We start from the raw sequence: 25,754 nt of genomic DNA on the forward strand, positions 1-25,754 counted from the left end.
CGGCGGGAATGACTGTTTGGAAAAACATACCGTCTGTCGTTTAAAGAGGATGACTATTCCACCAGAACGATTACGCTTGGTTCTGCTAAATAGGCGCCTTGCCGGACTCCAACAAGAGCAAAACATGGTCCTGTTAGCGTTAATTCGAGCCCGTGAAAAGTATATATACCGATGATTTCGTTAGATTGATGAGGATGGAGCCTGGCATGTTTCAAGACAGTGGCACGACATTCGTACGACAGTGACACGACAGTGACACGACAGTAACACGCGCATCCCATGACATCAAAACCTGGAAAATAGCGAAACAACTTAGACTGTCGTACGTACGACTGTCTCACGCCCGACTTAACCCTTATCATACGTAGGACGAATTGTCAGACCTATGATTCAACCGGATTCAAGTTACCCTGTTTTCATAAGCGGGGCGAGTTGGAAAACAAGAGTGGGGCGATTTTTTTAAAGGTGGGGCGAATGGGTGAAAACTTGAGGGTCGAGTTGGTGAAAACTGGGCCGTTGAATTTGGTGTGGGCGATTTCATATATAGTGAGAAGAGTTGTAATGGATTCTCCTTGGAGTTCAGTATTTTTGTTATAATCCTTTTTTTTTATATTGCACATATATATTATGAATTATATTGTTAAGGATGTACTTTGGTGAGGTTTTGGAATTTCTGTTCGGACTCCTTGTTTTTTTCCGTAAAATATTTTGCCCAATAACACCAGTTTATCTTTTCAAATAAGATTCAATAGCTCATAAAGGGTCATTTGCCAAAATTTAAGAAGATTTTTGATTTTTGTTTCTTTTAATTTAAAACCCAAATAATACCAATGCAAATATATAAGATTAATTCCGAGTCGGCTTTTTCCCGCCTTATTTAAAAAAATCATATATCTCGAAAAGGAGCTCCATGACCTATAAATATTTTTAGCTTATTTTGTTCCCTAATTATGAATCATAGTATCAATTTTAAATTCTTGATTTTTAGAATTTCACAAACCCTCGCTTAATTAATGTCATGTAGTCAAAATAATTTAGTATAAAATTAGCACATATTGCTTTATGTAACTCTTAGTACGGTTTGTAGCTAGATTTTTATGTAACGAGTACCGTGATTGGCCTATCAAAACCGGAAGCACATTGTTTAATGACTGGATCCGATTTATAGTCTTTCTTTCTTCGCTGAAAGCTTGTTGAAAATACCAGTTTGTTGACAAAATACACAAAATATGGCCAAATCGAATATTGGAAAGCTGTTTGAATTTATGTCTTTGATGGGACAACTTAAGGTTGTTAATCGCTTTTAAAAGTCTTTTGAAATGAAAATCATGAAAAGTATTAACTTGCTGAAACTGACAGCGAAATAAAAAAATGGACATTGTTTGAAAACTTGGAAATTCCATTTTTTACAGTTGGTGAAAATTAAATAAAGGCAGTGTCTGCGCGTACCCGCATGCGGGTACGAATAGTCAAATTGCCGGTCTTGGCTGCGCGTACCCACATCCGGGTTTCTATTAAAATGCCATCGGATCGGGAATGAAACGTGAAATATATACGGAAATTATCGATAATATGGGATTTCGCGTAGAACGAGTGATCGAAGAGTATGAAAAATAATATTTTCAAATTGTATTTATTAAATAATGATACATAATATACATTGCAAAATTAAATGCACAATGAAGGAAAATGAAACTGTACAGTCCCTGTAAAAGAAAAACATGATAGTAATTAATACTAATATGAGGCAGGCATTACCTGTAAATGGGGACGAAGTCTGTATGAATTATTTTTTTGTAACTTAATTATTTGTCAAAAAAAAAAAGAAACGGAAATACCGTAACGTTTCCGAGTTTGGTTCTGTTGTTAGGGATTTTAGTTGTGACGTTATTTAAATTATGACGTCATATGCAATGTAAACAAAGAAACGCTATCATTAGGTAACGTTTTTTCATATCAAGGAATTATTAAAAATGAAATTGGTATTGCGTGTTTCTTCCTATTTTATACTAGACTGATAAATATATATTTTACTCAAAGTTTCATACAAACGAGACCGGAAAAAGGAAGTATATTGTACATTTCTGCGCAGGTCCGGGATTTCAAAACATGACATAAAAAAAATTCGTCCCCATATTATAAAATTAATAAAATTAAACAAATTATAGAACAATGTAGAAGCAAGTAATAATATCAATTTAAACCAATTATAAAAGATTCATGTAACTAATTAAGATTTGGAACAAATTTTACATATCCAATATGATTGTTTTGGCACAGATTTCAACCCTGCACATTTCAAATGTTGCCAGTCTAAACAGCAATCACATGCCAAAGAGTCCTGATCGTGTAGGTTTTTTTTACACTTTATACATATCCAGTTTCATGTTTCCCTTCTTTCCGTGATCTTACTTTTTAGTTGCTTCCAAGCTTCAGTGGTAAACATTTTTTTAATGCGCTGGAGGTTTACGTTTTCATCAAAAATTTTATTGTTTATAAGAGAAACATCAAGAAGGTTATTGACATCAGCCTTTGTTTTTTTCGGATATAATGTCATTCAGTGTGAATTTTTTTTATACAATTGTATGAAATTTAACGCCCTCTAGTTCTGTACAAATTTTTCTAATTCATGATAAGTCTGAAATGTCTTCCCCACAGTTATAATATCACTCTCTTCCATTTTAAGAAGATTAACTAACTGAGAAAAAACTGTTCACTTACCTATATATATACGGTACCACAATTTCCCGAGAAATACAAGAAAAACGTGATATCCCCAAAACAACTGATATTTCCCGAGAAAAAGTTTTTTTATAGTTTAATCACCGGTCATAATCTGACACGTTTAATCAAAATTATAAGGTAACAAACATAAGGTGTGAAATAAGCCATAAATAAGTTAAGTTTGTGATGACAGTAATTAAATCACATATAGTTTTTTTTTTTTTTAAATATTTTCAGAACATTAAAGTAGAAAGTCCCTGACTTAAGCGACTGCATGATGTCAGGATGTCAAAAATATAATGATTATAATTCAATAAATCTCAATTTATCTAGTTTAATGAGCTATATTTCCTAAATTGTAAAATGAATATATATGCATTAACAAGTAAATATTTAACATCTCTCTCTTAAATATTCAAACAATTGTATACTGATCCTTTGTGTCTTTTTGTCCTTTGACTTTCTGTCCGCCAACGTACATTTGTCAGCTAGGTCAAGTTTTTACCCACTAAAAAGTGTTTTTCTTGAGGTTTATTTTTAGAAATATCTTATTAATTATGGATCAAAATTTAAGAATTCACGTTTTTCGCAAGTTTAAGAATGTCACATTTTCGCAAGTTTTTGAATTTTTATTTTTTTTTCAATAAAATTCATGTATTGAAAGATGACTTCTTATTTTATATTTAATTCCTTTGCGAAATAAAAAAGTTATTAGCATTTTTATTTGGTCCTGTCATTGTCGATGTTGGCCCGCCTGTCATTATCGTTGTCGTTGGTTAGGTCATGTTTTCTGACGTTTTAAAAAAAAGAAATCTATTTATTTCTTCTTACATCGACATATAAAATGATAAAATCTTATTATATTTCAAATTTTAGATAAATCCTTTGAGAAATGAAAAAGTTATTAGCATTTTTTATTTAGTCCTGTTATTCGGTCCTGCCATTCGATGGATATAACACGATACAAGATATAAAAATCGATTTTATGAAGATTGCGTGTACTTTTATTAAATATGAACGCCTTAAACCTTATTATTGTATGCTGTTACACTAATTTAAGCAGTACAACACCTATATAACACCATTAAAAATCTTTTTCTCGGGATATATCAATTTGTTTTTGGGATATTACGTTTTTCTCGTATTTCTCGGGAAATCGTGGTACCCATATATATATGTGTATATTTATAAAAATTCTGAGTAGTTTTAATCAATTTACTCACTAATTACAACAAATTCCATATATATTTCACGTTTCATTCCCGATCCGATGGCATTTTAATAGAAAACCCGATGTGGGTACGCGCAGCCTAGAATGGCAATTTGACTATTCGTACCTGCATGTGGGTACGAGCAGACACTGCCTTAAATAAAATTACTTACCTCACCAAAAAATCCACCCTCCCATTCAACTATTTTTTTTTAGCTCACACAATATTAACTTCATTTTTTTCTAGTTTTCTTATGAATATGGGCCTTTGCCAATTATTGTGATTGTGTTTGTGCCAATAAAATTTTTGTATTTGTATGATATAGTCATACTATAGAAAGTCCCGGTATGAGATCACACTGTCAGCATGGTCAGAAGTGTTGGTATATATCTTATGAAAGATTTTTTACTGTCATCAGTACAAATACCCGTGGGCATAATTGGAAATTAGCAAAACCTAGATGTAACACTTCTTTTCCATTAAGACATTTCTCACAACGAATTATTAATGATTGGAATAACCTACCAGTTGAAGTTATTTTATCAAAAACTGTGGAAGCCTTTAAAATTAGTATAGACCGTCATTGGGAGTAAGTTATGTATCAGTTAAGAAATTGATGAGGACACAAATAGTTTTCTATATAACTTTTTAATTGTGTGAAATATTGCACCAAATCATGTAGGATTAATGATTGTATCAGTTTTGAAAGTGTACCAAAATTTGGTGGGCTAAAAAGGATAGGATCCTTCTATATGACAGGTATACTCGTGTTACATACCCAGTCCTATACATGTATTGACTATTGAAAGAGAGTAAAATATGTTGGTATTTATAAAATAGGATCAAGGCCTTAACTAGGCATCTTATTTTAGTGAGGCAAAATAATTGAGCCGAGCGAAGCAAGGCGAAATTTTTTTTTTTGGAAGGTTTGAAATGCATGGTGCAAAATCCTGCATTCTAGGCATTTTAAGAGAGTTTGATAATGTTTTGAATTTGGACACTTTTTATATAAATTTTTCATATTATATAAGACTTTTACTAACACCAAATTTTTAACAACTTTATTTAAATCTGAAATTTATATGTAAGATAATCATCCAAATATCACTGATTTGAGTCTGCTGCCAGAACATAGAACAAACATCGATTCAGTAGAGTTTGCCAAATTTTTCTATTGCCGGTTCAGTCAAATCGTTTCAGAATCATAATTTGGTCTGCTGATATCCTTATCACGATGAACATGGAGCATGGCATGACCGCACAATCTCTCGCCACTCATGCATGCTCTTTTCCAAGTTTTCAGTCGTTTCAGGGCAGTCTGTGTTTCTAAAGGTAGCACATTATCATCAACACAACGATCAATGTCTTCTTCCAATTCCTTCTCCATCAGCAATTTGGTAGCAGCGTCGGTAGTAACAGTTTTGTTTGCAAAAGGGAATTAAGCTTTCCTGTAAGCACCATCATACAGTCGCGGTTACAAAATATTAAACTCGCTTTTATGCTGACAAAGAGTAGACAAACTAGGGATAAAATGAGATAAGATACAGGTATATGATTATATCTATAGAGTAAGTATATATGATATGGGTACAGGGGAAATTGGAATGGAGTACATGTAGGTCCGTACCCGGTAATTTCCAATTATTTCTGGAAATAGTTGGTGGTATTTTAGTTCCAGAATCTATAAATTCAGGGGTTAGGGGTTGGGGTGTCCGATCCCGAAACCCCTATATCATGTATATAAAGAAACGAAATTCCGTAGTCCCAAATAAGTAAAGACAAAATCCTGTGTTAAAGGTTCTTCCATTCCTCAATAATATCAAATTGGAATATGGGATATTCTTTCAATTTTTAAGGTTAAAGAAACATGGATAAAAACTAATCCATGCATGTTTCATATTATTTATATATTATTTGTTTGTAAAGAGAAAGATTAAAGTTCGTGAATTGAATATGCAGACAGGACTGCCCCCTTGCGATGCCCAGTACTTGATTTGTCAAAAGTTGGTGAAACGGAGAAATTAATACGCAGACAGGACTGCCCCTTCTGAACATTTTTGCTGAAGACCAGTACTTGATTTGTCAGTCTACTTATCGTTTTTGGATTGTACTAATGAAGTTATATGCAATACTCCATTTACTCAGACTCTGTTCACAAAAAAATTAGTTTACTAGAATTATTCCTTCTTTACCTTCAGTGTCGCTTTTCCTTTTTCTGCAAGAGCGCTGTTTTTAACTAGAGATCCATGATGATTATCGTTACTAGGTTAATGTAATCGAGAAACATCACCCGTTGAGATGCTGGGTTATATCCAGGAAGAATAGTTTACAAATAGTTTTAAAGGAATGATGACAAGTTATAGAAATCAAGGTTGAGACAGAACAACAAATGACTATTATATTTATATATATGTATACAAAAATTTAATCAGTGTGGAAATTTTAGTGAGGCAGTTGCCTCACTTGCCTCAAGGGTAGTTACAGCCTTGAGGATGTGGTATAATTGCCATTGAAACAACTATTTAAAAGATACAAAAATGAGGTAGAGGTTTCCACATTAACAATGATAACCCTCTTTTTCCCTATGGCCTTTGACAATGAGCAAAACCTATACCCTACATTTGTAATACATGTTTAGTAATTAATAAAGAGGCCTGTCATGTCCTATGGTTGCTAACATGAAAAAAATTTGGTCTCTGATGGAAATTTGTCTATTTAAGTAATTTAATCTCCTTGTATTTTTTGTATTAAGACATTCTGGAGAGGACATAATAGTTTCTTCTTCACCAGTGGCAAGTACAAATAAGTCAGTGAAATTACAATAGAAGAAATTTCTATGTCGTACAAGAAACTAACAAAATGAACAACAAAGCAGGCGCGGATCCAGAGGGGGGTTCCGGGGGTTGGAACCCCCCCTTTTTTTGGACGATCAATGTATTTGAATGGTGACATGTAGTTGGAACCCCCTATTTGTCCTGGGTTAGGAACCCCCCCTTTTTAAAATGGCTGGATCCACCCCTGCAAAGTTCTGTTTGACTTCTTGTTGGGACCATCAAACTTTGTGGAAAAGGTACACACACTTTTAATGACTTGGAGCAACCAGAAATTTGAGCTTTGTCACATCCTTGTATGGGACAGTGTACCTGAATTCTGGAAAAAAGAATATATGTATTTTAATTCAGATTGCAAAATTTTCTATATACAAACAGTAAAATTTAGATCTTGACATGGATTATGATTCTTAGTATCTTATCCTTAAAAATCTTATAACTTTCATGACTTTCATGACTTCATCATGTTCATTTATCTGCATTGATGAAATTATGAAAAAAAAATGTTGTTGGACAACTGCACCACAGCATAATTATATCAAATATTATGACATTTTATACATTGGTAATTTATATATGTTTTTCAGAGAGTAAAGAGAACTGGTTGGGTGTTGAAACATGTAGACGAACCAGAGAGTGTATCTGACCACATGTACAGAATGGCTACTTTATCTTTCTTGGTAGATCCCAGTACAGGGTTGAACAAAGAAAAGTATTTATTTCAGAATTGAATGCTTCTTTTTGTAAAATCATTGGGTTGTAAAGCGTTGACCGAAGTACATTTTGTATGTGCGCACGGTCAACGCTTTTATAACCCTATGAAATTACTAAAAGAAGCATTCATTACTTATACATGTATACCGGTAATTACTCTTTTTTTTCCCGCTATGATCATGAAAAATCGATTTTTATTATTTATTTATTTACCGCATTACCTGTGCCCTTTTTGTGATAGCATGTGTCATCATGAATATTAAACTTAATTAGAATATGAAGGTGAATTTTAGTATGGCACACAAGCGTTGTTATCCAATCAAAATAATGTATTCTTCTGAAACATACATGTGTCAGATGTAATTATTTAGTTTTCAAAACTTGAGCAAAACAAAATGTAAAGTGGTTTGATGGATCCCAATTACTTATTGGTTTTAATTAAGGGGATGTGGCTTAATCATGTTAACATGGTTAATAGCCAATGAAACAATTATGCATAAATCAAACAGATCACACAGATAAAGAACAACAACAATAGATCTTCAGCATGTTCAGCAATTAACTAAACCGGTACTGTAAAAATCTCTCCACTTATCCCTCTCAGTTTGAAAAAGAGAAGTCACTTCTCCCTATGATTTTGAAGTAGTGTGAGCCCTGAATATGTAAATTACTATATTATTTATGTGCCCTATTAGGTATATATATTCGACAACCAAGTGCCCTTTTTGAAAACATTAACCATGTTAACCATGCTCTTATTCAGTTCTAGATTCACTACTTGTATACTGATATATTTCAGATGTATAAAGTTGTCATTAGTACATGATATGGCAGAGAGCATAGTTGGAGATCTGACACCAGCTGATCGTGTTGACAAATCAGAGAAACATATAAGAGAAGAAGTAAGTCTATATATAGAATACGATACATGATGTACAATAAAACCTGCCTCTAAAAGACACCAGAGGGACAGTCAAACTCATAAATCAAAAATAAATTGACAATGCCATGCCATGGGTAAATTAACAATCTTTCAGATAAATCAACCAGTCCATCACATGATCGGAATGTGTACAAAATAATACCGGAAGTTTGAAAATTTAAAAACAATACCCTGATTTTTGATTGGATAGCGCTTCAGTCTGCCCAAATACTACAGCGGTAAATTACAATAGCACTAAAACGGCTTGGGGAGAACACTGCATGGGTAAAAGAGAAAAAGACAGACAAACATAAGTACATAAATACAACATTAAAAAATAAGGACTACCGGTTAGCTCATGTTAATACAAACCAAGTAATACATGTAGGTCTAATTCAGTGGATCACAGTCGTGATAAGGGAACAAATGGAACAGGATTGTAGTTCAGACAAAAGGAACATATCCACTATCATCTGTGAAACTTATATTCCATAATGGTTAAACAACTAGTTATGGCGTCACTAAGGGTCACTTTCAGACCCTGCTGGATGTGATTGGCAACAGTCAATGTAGGAAACTGAATATTTAAGAAGCTTGTTTGAAAAGTCACCTCTCTTGAATGGACACTTTAATACTTACCAATACATTCAATAGTCAGAGGAATGACTGTAATTAGTGATTTTAAATCATTCAGTTAAGGATTTTCTTAGGTGAGGTTAGGTGAAAATTAATAAATTAAGAAGTTAAAATTGATACTATAAGCAGGTAGAGCACTCTTTAAGGATAAAAAATAAGTTAAAAATATTGATAGATCTTGGACCTCCTTTTCGAGATATTTGAGATTTAAAATATGGCGGGAAAAGACTGACTCGGACTTTTACCTTTTATTTGCATTGATATTATTTCGGTCTCAAAACCAAAGAAAGAAAATCAAGAATCTTCTAAAATTTTGGTAAATGACCTTTCATGAGCTAATATATCGTATATGAAAAAATAAATGGGTGTTATTAGAAATAATGTGTATTTTATCAAAATTTTAAACATACAGATCTAAGAAGATGTGGTATCATTTCCAATGAGTCAACTCTCCATCCAAATTAAATCACACTTTAGTGACTTTGTGAAAGTAAACCATTCTAGGTCAAAGTAAGGCCTTCAACATGGAGCCTTTACTTACTCCAAACAACAAGCTATAAATGGCCCCAAACATGACTAGTGAAAAACCATTCAAACTGGTAAACCAACGGTCTAATCTATATAAAAAAACAAGAATCTAGAAACACTTATGAAGGGTTATCATATGTATACAGAGATTGCCAGCTGAAGCACGCCTCATGGTGCAGTATAAACTTGCTGTGTTGAAGACCCATTGTTGGCTTTCAGTTGTTTTCTGCTCTTTGGTTGGGTTGTTGTCTCTTTGAAACATTCCCCATTTCCATTCTCAATTTTATTTGATAATTTGAGCATTATAATTAGTTCCAGAATCAGTTGGAGTGGGGTGCTCATTTTCGCCATATCTTTCCATGTTTTCTTCAGTTTATGTTCAGGTCTTTATGTTTTTGAAGTATACTGATATTTCTATATGACGATAACTTCAAATGCAAAATATTCTTAGCTTGAAAACGTGTTTGTTTTGAGAAAAATCATCTGAAAAGTTGGATTAAAGGGTGTTTAAAATTTCCTGACTTTTTGTCAACGGGGGACACATATTCGCAGTTTTTACACATCTATTTGAAACCAAATAACTGCAGCTTTAAACAATATTTATCAAATAAATTTCATTATAGATGAATAGTAGACATTTGAAAAGTGTAAAAAACTGAAAGTTAGGGCAATCAGTTAAAGAATTACTAAGACATACTTCTCTGAAATCCTTTTTTTCATTCAGGAAATTGGCTGAAAATCGTAGTCCGTTTTTCGGTCCTTTGCGGTAAGTGCAGAAATTTGGTCTCATTTTCAAAACTAATCATATTTGTTATAAAAATATAATTTATCGGCATATTTCTGCCATTTCAGCCATTCTTTGAAGTTTTTACACCTCAAAATCATAAAACGGCGAAATTGTGTCCACAGCGAATATGAGCGCCCCTCTCTATCAGCATTATATTTTTAATCTACAATAAAATAAAATGGCTAAGTTTAGTGATTGATTTGTACTTCTTACAAAGGTGACTATTAAAGAAAGACTAGGCACAACAAAATGTATGTGTGTTTACTGTACTCCTACATAAACATATTCTTATTTTTACCCCCTACCTTTAAGTTTTTTTTACCATTTTTGAATAATTTAATTTTGGATGTAACACGTCTTCTGATTGGCTGACGTAATTTTGTTATCAGCTCATAGACATAATTTAGTCATGTGACCTTGACATCATCAACGGTTTTTCATGGTTTTCTACAGTTTAAAATGGAATTTAGAATTAAATTATAAGAAATGACTGTAAGATTTTTTCTGTCTATTCGAAATAACATAAAAAATGTGGTGCACACTGTTAAATAACCGGCTACGCGCATTATTCAGTGTGCACCAAATTTTTTATGTTATTTCTTCATAGACAGAAATAATATTACAGTCATTCCTAAATTAAGCACTGCTTAAGTCACAATGTTGCTCCCATAGATATAATAGACTCAATGTAAAACTAATAATAAAATTAAACAAAAATCCCTACTCTATTTTTGATCAGTATGAAACAGTAAACACACATACTTTTTTGTTTGGCCCTCCACTATTACTTACAACATATCTGGTCAAATTGTTACTTTTAAAAGCGATTTAAGAACTAAATCATTGAAGTAATTCCTCTGTATGGCAAAGAGTGAACATTGAATGAAGTTGTCTACATTAAAACACACTCTATATATAATATATATATATAAAAATTAGGAGTATAAATTTATCTTCCTTAGAACACACTCTGTATAAAAATTAGAAGAATGAACTTATATAGAGAAGAAGATGTAGTATGATTGTCAATGAGACAACTCTCCACAAGAGACCAAAATGAAACAGAAATAAACAACTATAGGTCACAGTACGGACTTAAACAATGAGCAAAGCCCATACCACATAGTCAGCTATAATAGGCCCCGATAAGACAATGTAAAACAATTCAAACGAAAAAACTAACAGCCTTATTTATATAAAAAAATGGACGAAAAACAAATATGTAGCACATAAACAAACAACAACCACTGAATTACAGGCTCTGACTTGGGACTCTTAAAACACACTGTAAAAATTAGAAGAATGAAGTTACCCTTACAACACACTCTGTATACAAACTAGGAGATGCGATATGATTGTCAATAAAACAACTATCCACCAGAAGTCTGTTAAATGTATTTAATACAAGCAATACAAGCAAGGGATATAATTACGATACTGTTGTCAAGTCATTAAAGATTGAATATTTCGGCGTTAATATTGAGTCACTGATAAGGTCTTTGCATCGGAACTAAACACATTTATTCTAAAAACAGTTGTTGGCATGACACGGGTTATGTTCTTCTCATATATGTTATGATGGTATGATACTTAACCCCTAACGGGAAGGATTGTGCCTGATGTTCATATGATGAAATCATAATCTTTCAGTCAGTTTAATTGAAGTCTGGAGCTGGCATGTCAGTTAACTGCTAGTAGTCTGTTGTTATTTATGTATTATTGTCATTTTGTTTATTTTCTTTGGTTACATCTTCTGACTTCAGACTCGGGACTTCTCTTGAACTGAATTTAAATGTGCGTATTGTTATGCGTTTACTTTTCTACATTGGTTAGAGGTATAGGGGGAGGGTTGAGATCTCACAAACATGTTTAACCCCGCCGCATTTTTGCGCCTGTCCCAAGTCAGGAGCCTCTGGCCTTTGTTAGTCTTGTATTATTTTAATTTTAGTTTCTTGTGTACAATTTGGAAATTAGTATGGCGTTCATTATCACTGGACTAGTATATATTTGTTTAGGGGCCAGCTGAAGGACGCCTCCGGGTGCGGGAATTTCTCGCTACATTGAAGACCTGTTGGTGACCCTCTGCTGTTGTTTTTTATTTGGTCGGGTTGTTGTCTCTTTGACACATTCCCCATTTCCATTCTCAATTTTAATTGATAATTAAAACAACCATACAGCTTTCAATAATGATAAAAGTTTTAACTGTATTGTCTTAATAGTTGGCTCTTCATATCTCTGTGTCAACAGATTATTTGGGCTATTCCATAAAATGTATGTGGGGAAGGAAGGGAAGTATAATTGTTAAATGTGGGTCATGGGTCTGTCTTTAGTACAGGTCTATTACCATAATACGAAATTATCTAAAAAATGGTTCTTGGTTGTAAGGAAATTTGAAAGTCCCTTTCTTCCCTCCCACATACAATTCAATGGTAATTATAAAGCCTTAATAATTTGGTATTTTTTTTATGCTTGGCTTTATTTTTGTAGATGGCTATGAAGCATATATCAGATTTAGTTAGTGAAGATTTAAGTAAAGAACTGTTTTCTCTATGGGAGGTAAGTCTTTCATAAACAAATTGAATTATAGTTAGATTTTTCCATTTGGCTGCCATTTTGTCAGACCATCTGGTTTAATTCTTATATTTGACTTACTAAGTTTTTCATTGGCGGATCTAGGGAAGGGGGGGGTGGGGGGGGGGGGGGGGGGGGTCTGGGGTTTGGAACCCTTCTTTTTTTTGGACGATCAATGCATTTGAATGGGGACATGTAGTTGGAACCCCCCCTTTTGTCCTTGGTTAGGAACCCCCTTTTAAAATTGCTGGATTAGCCCCTGTTTTTTAATATAAACAATGGAGGGTGTCTAAAAAGTAATCTTTAGTAGATCAATGTGCTGCATTATATAAGGCTTTAACAGAAGAAAACTTTTCAGAACACTACATTTTCATAAGTTTTGAGGACAGTTTGAAAAGTTAATTTCTGAAGGAATTTGTGCAAATTGACTTATTAAATGGAGACAAGGGGTGATAACTCTATCCAAAAAAGTTGCATATTAAAAGTCTTCTGAATTTTTTCTATTAAAGAAAACAAATAGTTTTTGGATGAAACTTAGATATTGCTCTTGATTCTTTATGCAGCTTGTTGATACTATATTTTTATACACCCGCTTTAAAAAAAGTTGGGGTATGCTGTTTTCCTCTGTATGTCTATCCATCCTTCCATCTGCCCCTTGACAACTTTTATCAGGAACTTTGAAATTTGGTTTCAGTTTTTTTATAAGTCAGTTTTACCGTGTGATGTGTTTTCAGATTGATCACTCAACAACTTCCTGTTTACAGAACATTGGTATCATTTTAGCCAAGTTAAAAATTTTCCTCGGATCTTTCTCAGTAACTACAATACATGGATTCTGAAATTTGGTTTCAGGTTTTACATAAGTCAGCTACACAGTGTGATGCCTTTTCAGATTCATCGCTTAACAACTTCCTGTTTACCAAAACATTTAGGCAAGGGTATCATCAGTGAGCAGTAGCTCACACTTTCACTTGTTTCTCTTGTGTTCATCAATTGCATGAAATATGCAGGAAATCTAACCATTATAGTTTATCTAAGCTTGTTTGAATTTGTGTAGGTGACAGGGGCATTTTGTGTCACCCTTGATTTTCCATCTTTCTATCCTTCTATCCAATATTTGTTTGTTTGAAGCTTGAGCAGTGTCATTAGTGATCTCAGACACATTCTTCTGTTATTAAACACCAGCTGGTTATGTTTTCGTGCATATGTCTACTTTTAAGGAATAATTATGCTTGGTATAAGGAGTAAACTTCCATCTGCCCTCTTGAAGATAAAGTATAATTGTCTTTTTAGCTCACCTGGCCGAAAGGCATTTTAAAAAATGTGTCCGGTGACCCGCCCAACCAACCAAGATGGCTGCCATGGCTAAAAATAGAACATAGGGGTAAAATGCAGTTTTTGGCTTATAACTCAAAAACCAAAGCATTTAGAGCAAATCTGACACGGGGAAAAATTGTTCATCAGGTCAACATCTATCTGCCCTGAAAAGTTCAGATGAATCGGACATTCCGTTGTTGGGTTGGTGCCCCTGAAATGGTAATTTTAAGGAAATATTGCTGTTTTTGGTTATTATCTTGAATATTATTATAGATAGAGATAAACTGGAAACAGCAATAATGTTCAGCAAAGTAAGATCTACAAATAAGTCAACATTACCAAAATGGTCAGTTGACCACTTTAGGAGTTATTGCCCTTTATAGTCAATTTTTAACTATTTTTAGTAAATCTTAGTAATCTTTTAGAAAAATCTTCTCCTCTGAAACTACTGGGCCAAATTTAACCAAACTTAGCCATAATCATCATTGGGGTATCTAGTTAAAAAAATGTGTCTGGTAACTCGGCCAACAAACCAAGATGGCCACCATGGCTAAAAATAGAACATGGGGGTAAAATGCAGTTTTTTGCTTATAACTCAAAAACCAAAGCATTAAGAGCAAATCTGACAGGAAGTAAAATTGTTGATCAGGTCACGATCTATCTGCCCTGGAATTTTCAGATGAATCAGATAATTGGTTGTTAGGTTGCTGCCCCTGAATTGGTAATTTTGAGGAAATTTTGCTGTTTTTTTTGTTATTATCTTGAATATTATTATAGATAGAGATAAACTGTAAACAGCAATAATGAACAGCAAAGTAAGAACTAAAAATAAGTCAGTATGACCAAAATAGTCAATTGACCCCCTAAGGAGTTATTGCCCTTCATAGTCAATTTTTAACAATTTTCTTAAAATTTGAAGATTTTCAATAACATTTTCCACAGAAAGTACTGTTATAGATAGAGATAATTGTAAGCAGCAAGAATGTTTAGTAAAGTAAGATCTACAAACACATCACCATCACCAAAACACAATTTTGTCATGAATCCATCTGTGTCCATTGTTTAATATTCACATAGACCAAGGTGAGCGACACAGGCTCTAAAGAGCCTCTAGTTTATCTGACAAAAGATTCAGTCTTGTACCTGTATATAAATACATCTACCGTACATCAGTTGGGTTGTTGTCTCTTTGATTCTTTTCCTTTCCATTCTCAATTTTACATAAATTTATGCTGTGTGTTGGATATTTATTAATTTTTTTGATAAATTAAATGTGATGTTAACTAAGCTCAATCAGGGCTCACGCTACCAGTCACTTCCGTCATCGGACATTTTCAATTTTTACCAAGTTGATGAAACATCAATTTTTTTATTGAAAATTAAAGAAATTCAGACATAAACGATTCATAATCTTTAGAAAAAAGGTTGAAGCATTGTCTTCGCAGTGTGTAGCAGGTTATTTGATAAAAATACAACTTTTTATCACTTCGTGCATAATTTTTCCGCAAGTCAGTTTCGGTGCTTGTTAGTGTTACTCGAAAACATACATCAACCTCAATTTCGGCGGCAAAATAAGTTTGTTACTTCATTTAAACGTGATAAAAGTTGCCTCCAGTAAATTTTTTATCCATTTATTGCATTAAAAACGTCATGTTCCTTTCCAAATAACTTGTCAAACATCGTTTATTTTTGTAAATTTTCTTGCATTCGTCCGCCATTGACCGATTTCTAAACTCTGGATCTGAACTGGACCAGCTATGACCGAAATCCGTACTTTTACAATAATTACTACGGATGCACGGATGGAACAGCTGACAGAAGAATATTGATCCCAAAGGGAAAAATTACGCATTCCACACGCATTAAGAGACTTTTGGTGACATCTAATTGATCGGTGTATATAATTCCCTATATTTTTTATGGATTGTTTCAAACTATTGATTAAAGTTGCTCAACTCTGAGACTATTATACTAATATCAATATATTATGGCCCAGCTTAATAACTTTTATATTTTTTTTATGAGAAACACTGAATGTCATACACAAGATAATTTTTAATTAAATTGTAATTGATATATTATAATTTCTTTACATTTTTTAAAATAATTTTATTTTTTTATTGCTAGATATTTAGTTGGTAGTTTCTCACAAGAACCTTAGTAAAACTTAAACAACTTTTAATTTCAAATGTTACTTTAATTGTATTTTTTTTACTCAGATATGAATTGAACAATATAAAAAGAACATTATTTACATATGGCCCTTTATACTATTGTACGTAAAATCCAAACATTGTATCGCACCGCGCCAATGAGCACTTCTCTTTCAAATCTCACCACTTCTCCCTATCAGTTTCAAAAAGAGAAGTCACTTCTCCCTATAATTCTGAAGTAGTGTGAGCCCTGCTCTATGTCATAAAAAAAGTGCAAACTTTCTTTTTTTAGAGTACAAATGTCCATTTAGAAAAAATGCAACTGTCCTATTATGATGACCATACACCCCAAGCTGGCAAATATGTTGTACTTCTCATCTTCATCAAATGGCCCCTAAATGATATAGATATTTCGACAGATATTAAGTACAGAAATGTATTAAAAATGACAAAGAATCATCAAACATTGTTAAGGTGGTACTCAACACCTTGACTAAAATTAATATGGCTCGTTTAATTTTCATAAAATTTTGACAAAATATTTACTTTGACCAAGGAGGTTATATGAGAAGGAGAGAGGACAAAAGACAATAATTACACATAAAATGTTACCGACTTTTCTGTAAGTGGGTGTTAATTAGTTGAGATCGACTCTTGTAACAGAGGGAGATTTTGTCATAATTACATACCCGAGTAAGAACGGAAACACCTGAGGTGTCATAAACTGACTGGATATACAATTATTGACATGTTAAAAAGATTTTTTGTGATATTTTTTTATTAAGTAATTAAAAATAAAATTTTATGTTAAAAGTAAACTTATTACCAATAGAAATGAAACAAATATCCGTCTAATTGCTGTCAATGTTAATATCAATAAACTCGATCATAGATACCAGGACTAAATTTTTTCTATACGCCAGATGTGCGTTTTGTCTACAAAAGACTCATCAGTGACACTTGAATCCAAAAAAGTTAAAAAGGCCAAATAAAGTACGAAGTTGACATGGTTGAAGTCACTTTTACGTTGTTCCCGATAAATTTTTCTATGTTTCAATTGGAAATATTCCTTTCAGTTGTTACCGGTCACCTAACTAAAGTACTTTGCATATTCGTATATTTTCTATGATTATTACCTGCCAATTCTCATAAACAGAAATTGAAAGGTGAAGCGAAAATCTTTGTTTAAAGCCCATGAAGTGTTGAATAAAAATAGCACACTAACTTTCCTTTAAACCCACATAACTTTGTCATTTCTTTATCTTTTTTCACCGTAGACAGACGATTGATTTTGAAATTGCGCGTCAAATCTTTTTCCATATCATAAACATCTATACACTGCATTGTTACCAAAAATACACCTGAACCTTAATAACCCAGTCACTGATAACAATCATGTGACACGTGCGATTTATCTAATAGCCCGAACTGCTTGCGTTAACAGCCCAGTACATCAGAGGGCCATGTCAAGTGGGTGATAAACATGTCGGTTTCTTTATAATTTTATCATTTTTCTCTGATCGAACTGCTATCCTGGGGATGCTAATTTTGTATTAAGCAGAGTGTTCACTCTCCTACTAATATAACCTCCTTGCTTTGACCTTTTGAAAAAGATATAAAAATTTCAGAAAACCTGAACCAATCACTTTCTCGGAATAAAAATGGTTGAATAGATAGCAGTTTGACAAAAACTAATTTTAATCATTGAGAAGCTTAATATTTCCTTAAAGGGGCACTAGCTACGATATATAAAAAAAAATAAAGTATGATTTTTTTTTAGATCAATCATTAATCAAATTGGAATAATGAAATAATAATTTGATTTTAGCGATCAATTTCCTTTAATTTTGTTGAAATAAGCGATTAAACATAATTTTTGACTGATTCACTTGCAAGTGAAAACGTCATCATCATTCTAACCGGTATTCATGTGAACTTCAAGTTAACCCCTAGCTAGAGATTGACAACGCATGCATTGTACGTGTACTGGTTATTTAAAGAAAAAGAATGTCAACAATGAAAGTGAAACTACGGTAAATCATTTGATTACTAATTCGATGCACATAAAATCATTCTTATATGGTTAAAAACAATGAGAAACATCTATTTTTAATCTATAAATAAAATCAAACAGACCTATAAAAATCCAATTGCACGTGTTGGTTTAATCTATTCGTATCTTTATTTTTGTTTACATGGCTTATATGGTCATCTGAGGTCAAATCGATAGTTAATTAGATGGCGTCTGGACTAAAATACACACGAAACGAACCTATATATTATCTACCCCAAGCTCTGTAAACTGTTTATTTTAGACTTTTGATAGTTTGGATAAATGTTTTACATTGTTATAAACCAAATATGAGAATTTGAGTCAAATCGGTTACAATGAATTTGACAGCTAGTGCCCCTTTAACAATACAATGTGATTATTTGTTTAGTTGATTTTACAGAGTTATCTCCCTGTAGTGTTAGGTACCATCTTAAAATGAAAGTTTGACTGTTTATTTTTATAGGAATATGAGCACCAGACTACACCAGAAGCAGTGTTCGTGAAGGATCTAGACAAGTTTGAGATGATATTCCAAGCACATGAGTATGAACAATTAGCCAAGAAACCAGGATCTTTACAAGAATTTTTTGATAGTACAAAAGGTATGTATATAGTTACTGTGGATTCACTTATTTTCGTGGATTCCCATTTTTCATGGATTAAGGAAACTTGCATGTTGGTGGATATTTAATTTTGTGGTTTTACCGAAGTTTTGCATACAATCTTATAGAAAATTTGTCATTCGTTGAACAGTTAATTTCGCGGATCATGTTTACCGTTGAAATCCATGAAAATTGGTTTCAGTATCAGACACATTCCTGATTTCCATTCTCAATTTTATCCAAACAAGTAATAATGAATCCATAGTAAGAAGGCATCTAATGTACTTGGTTTGATGAAAAATAATTGATTGCTGAATTTGGAATACTGTTTTCAGAATTTCTACTTAATAAAATATATGAAAAATGTGAATTTTGCCATAAATAAAAAAAGGATAATCACAAAAAGAGATTTTTGTCATGAGATATATAAATATTCTATCAAATTGAGAATGGCAATGGGGAATATGTCAAAAAGACAACAACCCGCCAAAAGAGCAGATAACAGCCGAAGGCCACCAATGGGTTGTCAACGCAGCAAGAAATTCCAGCATCTAGAGGTCGGCTTCAGCTGGCCACTAAACTAGAGGCTCTAAAGAGCCGGTGCCACTCACCTTGGTCTATGTGCAAATTAAACAAAGGACACAGATGGATTCAAGACAAAATTGTGTTTTGGTGATGGTGATGTGTTTGTAGATCTTACTTTACTGAACATTCTTGCTGCTTACAATTGTCTCTATCTATAATGAACTTGCCCCAGTAGTTACAGTGGAAAATGTTAGTAAAAATTAACAAATTTTATGAAAATTGTTAAAAATTGACTATAAAGGGCAACAACTCCTTAGGGGGTCAATTGACCATTTTGGTCATGTTGATTTATTTTTAGCTCACCTGGCCCGAAGGAAATTTTGCAGTTTTTGGTTATTATCTTGAATATTATAATAGATAGAGATAAACTAAACAGCAATAATGTTCAGCAAAGTAAGATCTACAAATAAGTCAACATGACCAAAATTGTCAGTTTACCCCTTAAGGAGTAATTGCCCTTTATAGTCATTTTTTAACAATTTTCATAAATTTTTGTTAATTTTTGTAAATTTTTAGAATATATTTTCCACTGTAATTACTGGGCCCATTGTTTACTATGCACATAGACCAAGGTGAGCGACACAGGCTCTTGAGAGCCTCTAGTTAGGTATTACTTTGCTGAACATTATTGCTGTTTACAGTTTATCTCTATCTATAATGATATTCGAGATAATAACCAAAAATGACAAAATTTCCTTAAAATTACCAATTCAGGGGCAGTAACCTAACAACGAGTTGTCCGATTTATCTGACAATATCAGGGCAGATAGATTTTCACCTGATAAACAATTTAAACCATGTCAGATTTGCTCTAAATGCTTTGGTTTTTTTTTTAGATATTAGCCAAAAACTGCATTTTACCCCTATGTTCTATTTTTAGACATGGTGGCAATCTTGGTTGGTTGGCAGGGTCACTGGACACATTTTTAAAACTATATACCCCAATAATGATTGTGGCCAAGTTTGGTTTAATATTGCCCGGCAGTTTCAGAGGAGAAGATTTTGTAAAAGATTACTAAGATTTAGAAAAATGGTTAAAAATCAAATATAAAGGTCAATAACTCCTTAAGGGGTCAACTGACCATTTTGGTCATGTTGAATTATTTGTAAATCTTACCTTGCTGAACATTATTGCTTTTTAGCTCACCGGGCTCAAAGGGCCGAGTGAGCTTTTCCCATCACTTGGCGTCCGGCCTCCGTCGTCCGTTGTCGTTGTCCGTCGTCGTCCTGCGTTAACTTTTACAAAAATCTTCTACTCTGAAACTACTGGGCCAAATTAAACCAAACTTGGCCACAATCATCATTGGGGTATCTAGTTTAAAAAATATGTCCAGTGAACCGACCAACCAACCAAAATGGCCGCCATGGCTAAAAATAGAACATAGGGGTAAAATGCAGTTTTTGGCTTATAACTCAAAAACCAAAGCATTTAGAGCAAATCTGACATGTGGTAAAATTGTTTATCAGGTCAAGATCTATCTGCCCTGAAATTTTTCAGATGAATCGGATAACTTGTTGATGGGTTCCTGCCCCTGAATTGGTAATTTTAAGGAAATTTTACTGTTTTTGGTTATTATCTTGAAAATTATTATAGATAAAAATAAACTGTAAACAGCAATAATGTTCAGCAAAGTAAGATCTACAAATAAGTCAACATGACCGAAATGGTCAGTTGACCCATATAGGAGTTATTGCCCTTTATAGTAAATTTTTAACCATTTTTCGTAAATCTTAGTAATCTTTTACAAAAATCTTCTCCTCTGAAACTACTGGGCCAAATTTATCCAAACTTGGCCACAATTATCTTTGGGGTATTTAGTTTAAAAAATGTGTCTGGTGACCCGTTCAACCAACCAAGATGGCCGCCACGGCTGAAAATAGAACATAGGGTTAAAATGCAGTTTTTGGCTTATACCAATTCAGGGGCAGCAACCTAACAATGGGTTGTCCAATTCATCTGAAAATTCCAGGGCAGATAGATCTTGACATGATAACGATTTTACCCCTGTCAGATTTGCTCTAAATGCTTTGTTTTTTGAGATATAAGCCAAAAACTGCATTTTACCCCTATGTTCTATTTTAAGCCATGGCATCCTACTGGTTGGTTGGCTGGGTCACCAGACATATTTTAAACTAGATACCCCAATGATAATTGTGGCTAAGTTGGTGTAATTTGGCCCAGTAGTATCAGAGGAGAGGATTTTTGTAAAAGTTAACAACGACAGACGATGACAATGAAGACGGATGCCAAGTGATGAGAAAAGCTCACTTGGCCCATCGGTCCGTGCCAGATGAGCTAATAAAAATGTTGTACTAGGTCAGTAAAATTGGACGTCATACTAGACTCCAAAAAATAAATGAACTAAAATTAAAAATCATACAAGGCTAAGAAATAGCCAGAGGTTCCTGACTTTGTACAGGCAGAAAAATGAGACTGGGTTTAAAACAGATTTTGTGATCTATCAACACTCAGTCTCTAGATATATGTAGCCCACAATGTTAGAGAGAGTCTATTTCAGAAGAACCTTTAGTTTGATGTGGAAGATTTCAAAGTTTACTACAACATTGACACTACTGTAAATCTTGTATATAAACATATTAAAAAGCTGATAATGTGTATAATGAATTTATTTTTTGTTTAAGGTAAATTTAAGACTCCACAAGTTCAAGAATGGGTGAAGGAATTAGAAGAGACTAGAGCACAGTATCATGAGAAAGATACAGAAGGGACATGATATTAATGTAAATTACTACTGATCATGTACCAGCTAACAATGCAGCAAACATTTTATTTATTTGATATTATATTTCATATGATGGTGCACAGCTTGTGTTCAATTTTTATGAAGGTCTCAAACTGCCTTGTTTTAATTTGTACAAGTTATCTCCCTTTAAGTCAAATCATCATCATAGATTGATTAATTGCTGGTGTTTAATACCCCTTTCTCTTTAGGGGTTTAGTATGCAGAGAGAACATAAGCCAAAACAAGTGAAAGACCTGAGGATGCTTGTACTAAATAACTTAAATTATGGCAATTTATTGTAAAATGTTAAAGGTCCTTAAGCATGTTTATTTAAAAGTTTGGTAAGTACTGTGTTACTTATTTCAATCTCTGCACAGCCTTTTATATAATAATGTGTTCATTTATCATATTTATATTCTGTTTTTAACAAAATAAGATTGTCTGATGGTTTTTGATTTTTGCTCAATTATTTAAATTGTTCTACTTTTGTTGATGCAATATACTGTAAATTTAGAAATTATTGAGGTTTTAATTAAGTGCTAGTCTACCTAAGAATCAGGTAGTGGTGAACACATGACAAACAAAACCCCACTCAGGTTGACATTAATTTATGTTCAAAATGTATAATGATGCAAAAATCTACCATTCGTTTCATTGTCCTGTTCTGGTAATTGGAGATAAAATTTGGTTACAATGCACTAGAAATTAACAATTAAGGAGAGATAACTCTGTTATTTTCTATCATTCTAACCATAGTTTGTCTAAAGATTTCTCAAGTTACCAGACACGCATACACTAAAGACCTACCATTTCTAACTCAGGATGAGTGTTACTTCAAAATAGGATGGCTAGGTAGATGGGTTTTTTATTACAGCCATGTTTTGATTTTTTTCAAAATTGCCTGATTCTTACAAAGACTGGCACTTTAAAATGCACATAATGCAGCTGTGAAAATCACAATAATAAGAACTCACATTCTGATATCTGATACATGTATATGTACACAGAATTTTCTGAAATCGCAATAATCAATCTCACATTATTGTCCATTTTTCAAAAATTGCTATAATAAATGTACCCAATTATTTCTAAATTTACAATATTATAAATGACCTTCAGGCTAATATTATTGTTTGTTAATGTGATTTGATAGTATGGGTATGAATGCGTGTCTAACAGTCATCAATTATATCTAAACTGTTGATATGATTCAAAAGTACTGATACTCCATCTTTAAAAATACAATTGACAATAAGAACCATTGGTGGCCTTGGACTGTTTTCTGCTCTTTGGTTGTGTTGTTGTATTTTTTTAAAAGTTCCCTGTTTCCATTTTATTTTCCATTATGAATTCATATTGATGTATCTGATAACAGAGTATCATGTATGGTTGTAGTTTTTATGACCCACCTACGATAGTAGAGGGTCATTATGTTTTCTGGTCTTTGGGTCTGTTCGTTCATCTGTCTGTCCGTTCGTTCGTCTGTCCGTTCGTCCGTTCGTCCCGCTTCAGTTTAAAGTTTTTGGTCAAGGTAGTTTTTGATGAAGTTGAAGTCCAATCCACTTGAAACTTAGTACACATGTTCCTTATGATATGATCTTTCTAATTTTTATGCCAAATTAGAGATTTTACCCCAATTTCACGGTCTATTGAACATAGAAAATGATAATGCAAGTGGGGCATCTGTATACTTGGGACACATTCTTGTTTCACTTGTTTTGAAGATTAAAATGTTCTATGAATTAAAATAGTTTTGGGGTAATACATAAGCAGGGATAACAGATGACAAAATATGATATTACAAGAAAAAGTCCTATTGTAATACGACCGCCAAATTTTTTTTTGTGGTTGTATATTGGTATCATTTTTTGTCATCGTCGTCCTCATCCGAAGACACATTGGTTTCCAGACAATGACTTTAGTTAAGTGAATGGATCTCTATGAAATTTTACCATAAGGTTCAATACCACAAAAGAAAGGTTGGGATTGGCGATGGGGGGTTATGGCTCAAACCGTTAAGGAAAAGGGGGCAAATAAGGGGAAAAAACAAGGGTTTCCAGGTTAATGGACAATTACTTAAGTACAAAACATAATTTAAAAGCAGTGTAAGGGAGGTAAATCAAATGTGTCTCACTTACACTGCTTTTAAATTATGTATATTGGAAAGGAGTAGGGGCATTAAGGCCTAGTTTTGGCCAAAGAAAATAAAATGTTTGATAACCATTTCAAATTGGCACATAATGTTTAGAAATGCATAGGGTCAAGAAATATAAATGAAAAACATAAAGATTTTATCTGATGACGTCACAATTACGTCATGATATGTACTGTTTTCACAAAAACGATGAAAAATACAGAATTTATGCAGTTTTCTGTCTTTATTTCCGTTGTGGAAACATCCTGCGCACCCGTGAAACAACAAAATAATTTAACAGAAGCTTTATTATATCTGTTGGCATAATCTACCCAAATATAAAGTTGTTTCTTGGGTGCGCACTTACTTTTTCCATCTGAAATATACTCAAAATTTGATGAAAAAACAAGGAAAATCACGAAATTTTACAAAATATGCAAATTAGGTCATGATTTGTTGCCATGGTAACTTGTTCGATGTCAAATTTGTTTTGTTTTTCTTAGTACCTTATACCTTAGTCAAGTTTTCAGTAATTAAAAATTATGTGTAATAACTTTTAAATTTGCAGTAATTTTTGGGCCAAATAAGGGCCTTATTACCCCTACTCCTTTGCCAATAACTTTAAATTAGTATTAATAAACTCCATTGGAAATTTGCCAATAACTTAAGTATAATACAACTCCATCTGAAATTTGTCAATAACTTTAGTATAAGTAAATATAGATCTATGAAATTTAAACACAAGGACTGAAACCACAAAAGAAAGGTTGGGATTGATTTTGGGGGTTATGGTCCCTATTGTTTAGGAATTAGGGGTCAAAAAGGGGCCCAGATAAGCATTTTTCTAGTGTCCAGACAATAAATTGGGGAACAGTGTATTGAATTGTTTGAAATTGTACCACAAGTTTCCACACCACGTAAGGATGATTAGGATGGGGGGGTGGGGGGTTGTTTATGGCTCAATCTGTTTAGAAATTAGGGACAAAAAGAGGGAAAAAGAAGGGTTTCCTGGTTAATAAACAATTACTTTAGCTTTGTTTCTATATGTTGGTACTTTTTGCTATTTGTTTGCTAGTTCTAATATGTAATATTTTTTAGCTGTTTCTAGAAACATCAAATACTGTGATTTAATGAATGCTTCTTTTTGTAACTTTATTGGGGTGTAAAAGCGTTGACCGAAGTACATTTTGTATGAAGCGCGGAAGCGCTTCATTCTAAAAATGTGCGCACGGTCAACGCTTT

The 25,754-nt window shown here is 33.1% G+C and overlaps 1 protein-coding gene across 1 annotated transcript; it reads left to right on the forward strand.

Moving 5' to 3' along the window:
• The first annotated feature begins 1,169 nt into the window (after positions 1-1,169).
• On the forward strand, positions 1,170-24,412 carry LOC139498291 (5'-deoxynucleotidase HDDC2-like). Its single transcript, XM_071286654.1, has 7 exons — positions 1,170-1,289; positions 7,354-7,478; positions 8,280-8,382; positions 12,841-12,909; positions 18,911-19,049; positions 22,278-22,940; positions 23,231-24,412. Exons 1-6 carry the CDS (start codon positions 1,230-1,232, stop codon positions 22,367-22,369), a joined length of 588 nt encoding a protein of 195 aa, XP_071142755.1. The 5' UTR covers positions 1,170-1,229; the 3' UTR covers positions 22,370-22,940; positions 23,231-24,412.
• The last annotated feature ends 1,342 nt before the right edge of the window (positions 24,413-25,754 follow it).

The sequence above is a fragment of the Mytilus edulis genome, chromosome 12 (genome assembly GCF_963676685.1).
Source record: "Mytilus edulis chromosome 12, xbMytEdul2.2, whole genome shotgun sequence".
Lineage (NCBI taxonomy): Eukaryota > Metazoa > Mollusca > Bivalvia > Mytilida > Mytilidae > Mytilus > Mytilus edulis.

What these genes read in the sequence shown, in the direction of transcription:
- LOC139498291 (XM_071286654.1), top strand. Translation starts at nt 1,230, where the DNA reads ATGGCCAAATCGAATATTGGAAAGCTGTTTGAATTTATGTCTTTGATG. An exon ending in AGAAACATATAAGAGAAGAA is followed by an intron (nt 8,383 to 12,840) that starts GTAAGTCTATAT and finishes TTATTTTTGTAG; the next exon opens with ATGGCTATGAAGCATATATC. An exon ending in ATTTTTTGATAGTACAAAAG is followed by an intron (nt 19,050 to 22,277) that starts GTATGTATATAG and finishes TTTTTGTTTAAG; the next exon opens with GTAAATTTAAGACTCCACAA.